The sequence below is a fragment of the Scophthalmus maximus genome, chromosome 2, assembly GCF_022379125.1.
Source record: "Scophthalmus maximus strain ysfricsl-2021 chromosome 2, ASM2237912v1, whole genome shotgun sequence".
In the NCBI taxonomy this organism is placed as follows: Eukaryota; Metazoa; Chordata; class Actinopteri; order Pleuronectiformes; family Scophthalmidae; genus Scophthalmus; species Scophthalmus maximus.
In genome coordinates, this window is record NC_061516.1 from 25879877 (window position 1) to 25890897 (window position 11021).

General features: G+C 49.1%; 1 protein-coding gene across 1 annotated transcript; it reads right to left on the bottom strand.

The window, feature by feature from the left end:
• Positions 1-6884: 6884 nt before the first annotated feature.
• LOC118300157 (ATP-sensitive inward rectifier potassium channel 1-like) lies at positions 6885-10085 on the bottom strand. Its single transcript, XM_035624309.2, has 2 exons — positions 9849-10085; positions 6885-8671 (listed from the first exon to the last, which is right to left on the bottom strand). Exons 1-2 carry the CDS (start codon positions 9863-9865, stop codon positions 7552-7554), a joined length of 1137 nt encoding a protein of 378 aa, XP_035480202.1. The 5' UTR covers positions 9866-10085; the 3' UTR covers positions 6885-7551.
• Positions 10086-11021: the final 936 nt, after the last annotated feature.

Below are 11021 nucleotides of genomic sequence, written 5' to 3' on the forward strand. Positions count from 1 at the left end.
GTTGAATATAATATACGTGCCACGCCATATACGTGGCTTTTAAATCGAAGATCATTATTATGAATTATCTTGTTTGGAAAGTTATTTGCCTGTATCTATCTGAATTCATGGTATATTCCTTGAATTCATTATGAATGTGTCTTATTTTGCTGCATGGACAGATGATTTCACCTATTAAGTCATTTTCTTTTCAAATTCTTTTTCTTTTTGAATTCTTTTATTTTCGCTTTTCCTTTTTTTCGCAGTGTAATTGAAAAAATTCTTCTTAACCTACATTTCAATCTTTTCTTCTTCTGATAAACAATTATCAAATGACACTTTGTCCATTTCAGCTTTGTTAAGAAACACATGCTATGTCATGTTATTTCTTGGAAATATCTTTTCATTTTACAGCTAATTCACGGAGGGAATTTCAGGAAATCTTCCAGGAAATGGACTGAAACACAAGTTGTTAGTTGTTTTTTTTACAGTGCTGTCTGAATCCACATCGACCAAAAACCATTGTAATCAGGCCCGTCTGATAATTCATGTGACACCAAACATAAATGTGCTTTAGAAAAAGAAACAAATAATAATGATAATAATACAGCAATAAATAAAAAAGGTATGTTTCTTTTGGGAAGATTGTACTGAAATTTGCTACAGTAATTATTCATAATATTTTTAGGAAGGAAATATGAAATTGTGTTGTATGTAAGTGAATAATAGTACATGACTAGTGGAATAATAATATCCATTTAATCTTAATAATAATACAGTAATAAATAAAAAATGTATGTTTCTTTTGGGAAGATTGTACTGAAATGCGTCCGTCCTGTTCGACCAGGCGACCGTGAGTAATGTCGAAGTGAACGTGAGCTAATAACATCCTCGCCAACTTATTCCTCCGGCGGCGTGCGGAGACACCACATCAGCAGACGCACTGTGCGCGACCGTCACGGCCTCTCAGGGTGACGAGTCGGAGGAGGGAAGCGATCTGATGACACCGAGAGAGGGGGAAGAGATGACGAGGCTAACGTTTGACTCTATGGTGGGGTTGTGTTTGGTTTTGCCTTTGGGGTCATGTGATCAGCGGCGGGCGTTCCCTCCTTCTTAACCGTCCGTTCAAATTAAAGTGATGGTTAAACTAAACCGCAGGGGCCTCGTACGTGGCTCTGGTTGGATTCCTCGTACTGAATGATTTCACGTGTCGGAGGTCGGAGGTCGTCGGCGGTTGGAGGAAAAATGCTTCTGATGCGAACGGCGACCGCCATGAATTCATGTTACAGGGCAAAGTGGCACCAAGTGTCCGGAGACACTTCACGGGGAGTCGGCGCCGTCTACGCTGAGACTGTTCATGTGTGTCTACGTCAGCGCTGTGATTTATGCGATACATACTGAAGGCGGGGCTGCACGGTGGTGTAGTGGTTAGCACCTTCGCCTCACAGCAAGAAGGTTCTGGGTTCGAATCCCGGTTCAACCAGGGCCTTTCTGTGTGGAGTTTGCATGTTCTCCCCGTGTATGCGTGGGTTCTCTCCGGGTTCTCCGGCTTCTTCCCACACACCAAAGACATGCAGAATGGGGTTAGGTTCATTGGAGACTCTAAATTGACCGTAGGTGTGAATGTGAGAGTGAATGATTGTCCGTGTCTGTATGTGGCCCTGCGATAGGCTGGCGACCTGTCCAGGGTGTACCCCGCCTCTCGCCCAATGTTAGCTGGGATTGGCTCCAGCGACCCCCCGCGACCCTTAAATGGATAAAGCGGTAGACGATGAATGAATGAATGAATACTGAAGGCGTGTTGAGTTGACGCAGGCGCTGCGCCGCGGCGGCCGCTTCGCAAGTCGAAAACATCCGGAGGCTCTTTTCAACCACGGCGAAGCTCAACGTTGCTCTCGTCCACGTTACGCCCGTTCGATGGCGACGGGGTGCAAACGTCTGGGGCGGAGTCTGCATTCATCTGCTCCACAGCGAGTGAAGTGAAAGCGAACGTCTCAAACATACGTGACGTGGCTGCGAAGTAGCACAGGACAGTGGTTTTCAACGGGAGGGTCGGGGAGCCCAGAAGGGGTCGCCGGATCGATCGGCGGGGGTCTTGAGGGACTTTAAGGGTGTTGAAACTTTGTGTGTTCACAACGTGGCACGTTTTTCCCCTCGTTGGAAGCCAACTTCGACTTTCCTCACGGACCGTTTACCTTCAGGTATTTTGTTGACTCACGTCGGACAAACGAGTACGAATCTGTCCAATGTGCCGCACAAAGACTCCAAATCCTTCACACGTCACGAATCCTTGCGTTCAACGCGCGGCCGGAGCCCGCAGCTCTGAGACCTCTACTGAGCGTCGCAGCGGAGGGGTCCAGACCCCGTCGCTCGGTTACGGGAGGAGACTCCTGCAGGCCGCCGCGTACCTGCGGCCTGGCATCCGGCCCCGACGAGAACACCCAGCGTTCGAGGAGGACGACGCGACTCCGAGCGTGAAGCCGGAGGCCGAAACGCGCCGTCGGTTCAGACGTTTACGGAGGCAGCAACTGTGAGACGGGCAGAAGGAATGAAAGTGCTCGTCCTCGCGGCAGCAGGCGTTTGACTGGGAGGTCAGTGTGTGTCGTACGACGACGACCTTCATTTACTGTGAAGCGGGACGGATTCGAGAACACTGGATATATGCTGGACGTGAATGAAACGCAGCCTGGGCGCGTCCCCGCGGACCCTTTTTAAGCCGGTGTTTAGGACACAGCTGAGGGCAAATCATGCTCAAATATTTATACTAAGTACATTGGGGGCCGCTGTCCGCGTCTCCCCGGGCGGCTGAAAAGCTGCTGGACCATAAACGTGACGAACATGTCGGCCGGCAGCTGAGCAGCTGGTCGACGGAGACGCTGTCGGAACGTATGATTTACTGAAACACGGTGAGCAACAACTGCTCTGTGTGCGTGTGCGTGCGTGTGTGCGTGTGTGTGTTGAATATGTTCAGCCGAGACATACCGTCAAGAACAACACTGTAAACGTTTTTCTTCTTCTGTCTCAGAATCTGAAATGTCAAAATCTCCTCGCCGCCGCCGCCGCCGCCACACGGGGGATTGAGCAGAGGTCAACACAGCTGCTTCGCCCGCTGGAACCCGCCTCTTTTTGGGCGAGTTGTGTCGGAAACTGGTCTGAAAATGTAGTTTAATTGCGACTCTGGGTCCCCAGAGGATGAACCCTGCTGCGTGTCGGGGGGCCCAGAGGTGGTTGAACCCCCCCTGGGGTGTGGGGGAGGATTCCCCCTCCCCCTCATCATCCCCGGCTGAAGAGCCCTTGAGCAAGGCATCTATCATTTGGAACCAGAGTCTGTGCTGTGGTGATGGAACTGTGGTATCGAGGTCCCGCCCACACACACACACCGGACCAATCACGAGTCAGTCTCGGCTGTCAATCATGACGTTTGGCCCCTTTTTCATTGCATCAAATTATAAATCACAGTCAAACTTCCCTGAAAATGAAATGACCGAAACCATCTTTGGAAAAGAAGAATTTAACGTTTATTTTGACCTTTAAGTTTGGTCCATTTCCTGCCACGTAGGGGGGGCGGGGCTCATGACCTTTCCTACCCTTCAGTGGAGGGTTGCGATCAGGAAGACGCAGCTTCAGTTCTTTGAAGGATGAACGAGCTGCTGGAACTGAAACGCTCAGCGGTGATTACACAGAGAGAAAAATAGGTCCTCAATTATGAATTATTAATCATTTAATATTTAATTGAAAGGCAGCACAGATGCTCCAATGGGATCATCACAAAAAAAGAAGACGGGTGTTCCTAAACAAAGACCGGTGACGTAATGCTACAGAAATATTTGCGGAAAACGTGATTACACCCGTTCCTTTTGTTGTCGACACGATTTGCTTTGACATTAATTCAAATACTAACGAAGTAACAACATATTTTTATGAGTGTATCGGCCCCTTTAACCTCGAGCTATTCTGTCCTCGTTCTCTCGACGACTTAAGCCAGTCGATGTTGCGAAATATGGAAATGTGGCGAGTTGATATTCAGGTCCTCATTCTTGATCAGCTGCCACAGAAGAGGATCGATGGTCTCGGACGACCGGGCGTGTTCCTCGACTGGGCCCAGTCGTCGCTGAGCTGTCAGCAGATTTTTGGCATAAATCCCGGACCCTCTCCTCACGCTGCTCCGGTTCTATACGAGGCCTCTGCTGGTGTCAAACATCATCCACGTCAAAAGCGTCTGATGGAAAATCTGCTCAAATGTTTGAGCTGAGAGGAATGAGGCTCGGGCCTCAGACCGGCCCCTCGGTTCATTGGTTGATTGGGTGGAGTGGAGGCTGCTGGGAAACTTCCTCTGTGCTGCTGCGCTGAATGAACGTGACACGATCGCGTCGACGCGTTGCTCTCGCCGGGACAGTGAAGAAGGGACTCGGACGACATGTTCACACGTGTGAACATGTCTGAGTTCGTCACCACTTCAACGGTTTCACATGCAGATATGAGGAATTTTTTCATATCTATCTAATCTGAAGTTTTTTAATCGAACACACTCTCACAAAAAAGGACCCAAAGAACTTGGGGAAATATTAATAGAACGACCATACTTCTTTTGGTTTTAACTCGAAGGTTATTAGCATATATTACCTGACAAATGTTTTCATATTAAGTGTTCGACCGGGTGCTTTACTCTAGATTAGATTCAGATCTGATCATTACTGTAAAGTTACCGTTTGTACGCCGACGTCTGTCGACTGTGGGAATCTCCCTTCGTGTCTCCATTCCCGTCTCATTTTTGAAATGAATGTTGGCCTCCATCCTCCATCCTGTCGCATCGCCGCCTTGTTCCCAGTTTCCTCCTGGTCCCCGCCGGTTGCACCAGATCCTCGTCAGGACGGTCGGCTCGTGTTTCCCCGTGGCGTCTGCTCGTTCATCCGCGTGGTTACGAAACAACTCTTTGAGTTCCCTCGCTGCGTCGCGTGCTGCGGCCTCATCGCCCACACACTTCTTTCCTACGCCCACGTCAAACCCACTGGTGTCACAGCTGAGACTCGGCACTTCAATGTCTCGTCCACTGTTTTATGTCCAGATTGAAAGATCTGGACTGTGAGTGTATCGTCTCCATCAACGTGTGACTGTTGCCCTGCGGCTCCCTCCGTCCTGTCCCCTCATCACTTCTGTTCATTGTGATGCAGATGAAGCCTCTGTAAATCCAAATGGGATGAAAGCCATTTTTTTTTTCCAGGCGTCTCTGCCTCGCTGACAGTTGTTTAGTGTGTGTGTGTGTGTGTGTGTGTGTGTGTGTGTGTGTCCCCTCCCCCGGAGACACTCAACAACCAGCTCCATCCCTCCGGCGGTGCACGACTGTATCAGGTGGTGGTTTGGTTGCTGCCTCCATCAGTGAACTGCTGCGGGGCACTTTGGGGGACAAGTGGGGAACATCAAGAGTTTGCGGGGCTGAACGTTGAAAGCATGAAAGAGAGACTGCTGGCAGATCTGGGACAGTTTGGGAAGAAAAGGACATCTTCACCGCAGCATTAATTGTTCATTGCGACGTCTGATGTAAATCACAGCGGCGCTGCGCTGCCCTCTGGTGGCCGGGCCAGCTGCCACGGCGTGCTTCACAGAGAGAACCTTCATGGTATCATGTCATCGTGGGGACGAGACCAACCAGCGATGGAGGTCTCACAAAGCGGAGTCGTCCAGAGGAATCTGAAACAACTGGAAGACGGCTGGGCAGGCCTCCACATGATCGTCTAAAACATGTCAACGATTCAGAGAAAAACTATCAGAAGCTGCTTCAAAGTCATTTTCCCCTTCCTGGATCGGTGGTGCGGTGCCGGCCGCCGTCGTTGCCTCACAGCAAGAAGGTTGTGGGCTCGCACAGTGGATCACACCGCTGACCATGGCACAGGAGGCCGGGGGTTCAATTCCAGGTCATCCCAGCGTGGCGCCCTAGGCAAGGCCCTCCATAATAACGATGGATGGATTACACTTCATTCTGGGGCTGCAACTAGTTATTATTACCTTTTTTTCCTTAAGTAACTGACTAATCAATTCATTTGGAGCAAACATGTGGTTAAGTTTAGGTATAATATTATATTGCTGGATAATATTTACAGATGCCTCCATGCACATGATTTGAATCAATGCAGCAGCTGCTGTAGATGCAGAATCTCTCATCAGTGCGTCAGTGTAGTCGGCAGTGAACTGTTACTGTGCACCGACAAACAATGTAGTTACTGTATTTGTATTATAAATCTCTTAATGCTTCTGTAACTCGACCTTGTTCCCACTTGTTCCACAACAAACAAACCAACACAGTCTCTGTTGGAAGCGTCGCGACCATGAATGCGAAACATGTACGAACATATTAAGTCTGGAGCCACTTCAGCAATATTCTATTTTTTATTAAAGTGTCAATTTCCCACCATTGAATACTCACATAATAATAATATCTGAAGAAAATTAAAATATGTGACAAGCTGACAATCGTGCTGAACCACCTCTTCTCCAGATTTATTAAATGTCATCATTTCCTTTGTGGCACTTTTGGGGAAAATATCATTTTTTTGTTGCTCAGAATGTGTAACTTTGGACAACAGCAAAAACTTAACTGAATCCTGGACAACTGATGAATGCAGTTTTCAGAGTTCCTTAATATATCTTATATCTTATATATAAGTAGTAATAACACACTGTAAAAATAAAAAATGTAAAAATAGTAATATTGCAATTAAAAGACCTGTTTGAAAGCGCTATCTTATCTTAAATGTGTCCAATAAATCAACATATTATTTGAGTTTTTCTCGATCTTTTCTCAACACAACAATACATGTCAGATAGAAGTGGGGACGTGCCATAATGCCCTGTGAAATGTGGTGCAGAAAAGCAGCATAGAAACCGACAAAGAAAATAACTGTACGCCATGAGATAAGAAGAAGTTTATTCCGCCTACAGAAGTTAGTTTCCCTGAGAAGTTCCTGTGTTACACAACCTGACCTACGAATCGCAGACTGGTCACAGTTGAAATGGTCTCGTTCACCGGAGCTACGTTCGCAGTTTCCTTATTATCAAGGCACACGAGTCAACAAGTTAGCAAATTAGTAGGAATAATGAGGAAACTCTAAAGGCCTCTCCTAATTTCTTTTTTGTCCTGGCGCAGCCGTTGCAGCCCACAGTTTTTTCATCATAAAAGGCTCAGGCCCTAATCTCCTCCGGTGGCGCCCGCTGTGCCATCCAGTATTTTACCCCTTTCATTTCTCTACACGTCCAACCTCCAATCCGTCGTCCTCCAGCTTCCACACATCACCGTCACAAAGTCCCATGGACGCTTCCATTGAAAGGAGCAGCTCAGCTCTCGCTCAAGTTTTTTTTTCTCGTTTAACAGCGTTGAATGTTTTCGCCGCTTCGAGGCAAAAAGTGTCGACAGTAATTTGAAAAAAGTCGCCCCCGGGGAATTCTGCGTTTTCCACAAAGTCTGACTAACAGTGAAACTTCACCGGAAAGGAAGTTACAAACACTATGCGTGTGCCGCATCCCGATTTCGCCAAGCTTTCACTCTCAGTCTGAGGACAACTTCCTCTCGGGCTCCGTTCACATTCTGGTGACGTCCACGAAGTCGCCGGGCTCGTTCACCTGGAAGCCGAGGTTGTCGATGCCGGTCTTCTGCCGGCCGCGGCTGTTGTGGTTCCTCTGGTCGGCGTCGGCCTCGGAGCAGCGGACGCAGTGCGGCGTGGCGACGCGGACGCTCTTGGAGAAGTTGGAGAAGTCCACGCGGTACCTTCCCGCCTTGGTGCGGGAGATGATGGGCAGGAAACTGTATCCCCACTGAATCTCCTGCGGGATGTAGGAGGTTCGCACTTGGCACGAGGAGCCGGTGGACTCGGCCGTGCCGTCCAGAAAGACCACCAACTCAAAGTCCTGCTGGGGGAGGGTGTCGGCCGACAGCTCGTAGAAGGGGCTGGACCTGTCGATGACGTGGTAGAGGGTCAGGGGGCAAACAAAGAACAAGTGGTCCTTGCCAGCGTCGACCGTGAAGTCAATGTCCACCTGGTCCAGGATGACGGTCTCCCCGTCCGGCGCGACGGACGTCTTGAGCAGCTTCCCGTAGATCTGGCTGCCGATCAACAGGGTCTTCCGGAGGTTGGCCACTCGGATCAGGAGACACAGGCTGCCTTCCTTCAGGCAGACGACCGCCGTGCCGCTGAAGGTGACGGTCTTGGCCCTTTTCCTGGGCGACGAGATCTTGGCCAAGACGACGCCGCACATGAAGCAGTTGATGAAGACGCCGACCAGCGACTGGACGACGATCAGGGCCACCGTGCCGGCGCAGTGCCCGGTCAGCGCCCTGCCGCCGTACCCAATGGTGGTCTGCGTCTCGAGGGAGTAGAGGAACGCCGTCGTGAGGCCGCTGACATTGTCCACACAGCGGACGTGTCCCTCCGTGCGGTTCTGTCCGGTCAGGTCCCCGTTGCTCTTGGCGACCCAGTACCACAGCAGGCTGAAAATGAACCAGCTGCCCGTGAACGAGGCCACGAACAGGAGCAAGACAAAGCGCCAGCGGATCTCCACGAAGGTTGTCCAGAAGTCGGCCAGGTACGCAAAGTGGCTGCCGTATTGGATGTTGCCGAACTCAATGTTGCAGCGCCCGTCCTTGGTCACCAGGCGGGACCTGCAACCTCGGGGGCCCTGGAGCAGCCGGAGCATCCTGGAGCTGGAGGGATGAAGACGCATCCGTGTGATTCAGAGACACTTCTCTCCCACAACTACAATTTAGCTTCACAGATGTTCACAATCAGGACGGTTCATTATCGTGGAAATAAAAAGGAATAAACCTCAAGATTGGTTGAGCGCGTTATGAAAAAAACCCCCAATAACACAACCTAATTATTATTTGATTATTGAAATCAGTTCACTTTGATGACCACAAGGAGGAAGTTGTTTGCCGTGTTGTGTCCACAGGTCTCCTCCCCTGTGGACTTGTGTCCCCGTAAGTCTTGTGATGTTCTATGATTTCTTTTATCGTTAAAAAAAGCTAATTGATAAATGTTTGACTTTGTATCCATTTCACAAGTAAGAATATAGAGTTTGCCAATATACAGGGAGTGAATCAGGGAAATTACGTCTAATTTCCCTGATTCATCATTACAGTAGAGGTATGTTTGACCTACTGTACAACAGGATACGAAAAGTCAAATATTTAAATGTATTACTTATTTGAGGGTAGTTATGACGTGTGTGTGTGTATGTGTATGTGTGTGTGTGTACCATGAAGTGTGTGGTTCACTTCTCTGAGTCTTACGTAACAGTCGCTCATTAGACTCAAGATTCAGATTCAACAAACTTTAAAACTTGATGTAAAGATTTTTTGGGGGAATAAAGATTGTCACACGTTACTAATTGTCTTACAAACAACTTCTTTGTCATCCCACTAAACTAACTTTTTCCACTCACATATTTCAAGCCTCCTGTTTTTAAAACATGGTGTTGTTAACTGCTTTTACTATTACAGTTTTTTTATTTGATTTTTTTAAGTTATTAAGCTTAAATCAGGGTTTGCAGAAGTGCTGCTACGGATGGTTTCCTCATTTCTTTGCGTTTCTCCGTTACATCGTTGGCAGAATGACTAGTGTACATTCAGCTGAAGACCACAACGAGAAAACCGCAGCGAGACGCGTCTTCACCATCACGTTTTATTTCGAAATGATGTCAAATGTGTGAGCAGCCGTGATCCTCAAGTCACAATAGGCGCTGCTCTCGTCTGCACCGCTGCAGAACTGAATGTCCAAAATTTGCCTCAAGACTTCAAAAACACACTCAAAAGGTCTAAAAGAGAGTTTGACGGCCTCAGTTCAGTTGACGGAAACAAGGGGAGTTGGGTTCGAACGTACCTGCGGCCTGAGACCATGGACCTCTCGCGCTGCTCACCGCACAGACTCCTTTTCTTTCAGCAAGTGGCCACGGAGGCGTTGTCGGGGGGAGATTTTAATCCACAGTGAAATTCCCTAATCCCAGCCACATGCCCCCACGCACACAGACGCCGGGGACCAGCCACCGAGAGCTGCCAGAGGACGGCGGTTGTCTCGGAGTGGCGGCCGCGGCTTCCTTTCATCGCCCAGATGGAGAAGTCTGGAAACGCAACCAGCGACTTGAGCAACACTGGCCTCGTGACGGCGCGCGGCCCTCGGCCCGAGCGGCTCTCAGACCAGCACGGCGACAGGGGCACATCTGTGGGCCGCGGGAAGCCGCCGCTGCTTTTGTGTGGCAGAAGGTGAATCTATGGAAGGGGCCGACGTGGCCGGTGGAGCACCCATGCTGTTTTTGTTTTCAACCCTGAGAACATTTGGGATTTGCGTCGGGCCCCACAAAGAAATCCCTCAATTGCACCCCCCCCCCCCCCCCCCCCCCAGAGGTCCCCCATCCCCCCCTATTTGAACCTGCAAGGCCGCCTCACATTTGCATCAAAATGAAGAGCCGCCGGGACAAAAAGTGTCTCTTCCATTTTTCCGCCGGCTGGAGCATCTTCGGATCTGCCGAGCACATTTCCACGACCTGCAGTGACACGAGAGTCGTCTCGGATTGATGAGAAGCCACGATTGACAACGATTCAAGATGCAAAACTGTGTTGCTGCCGTTCTGATCTTCTAGTCAACTACTGGAACGTTCGCGGCCGTCGAAACGACATCGGGGCCAAACGTCAGTGTGCTACGCAGACTTTGCAGAAAAGGGCTTTTCTCCTTGATTGACAGATAGACATTTAGATCGAGAGTGGACATGTGCCTCATGATCTACTCATTAAATCTGGTTCTCATCGTGTCGGCTGGGCGTCAAACGGTTTCACTCACGACAGATGTGTTCAAAGTCATAAAGCCTTTCAACATGTGACCAAAAAAAAAAGAGCAAACATTACAGAAAAAGTCCAAACGAATAGGACAACTTTCGCATTGTCACGTTACTCCTACAATTCTAAAGATGGCCGACGATCGACGTAACATTCCATGGATTTTCTATGATTTCACACTCGTGTAAAACTTCTGTTTGTCGTTGTTGCTCTCTGGCTTTTG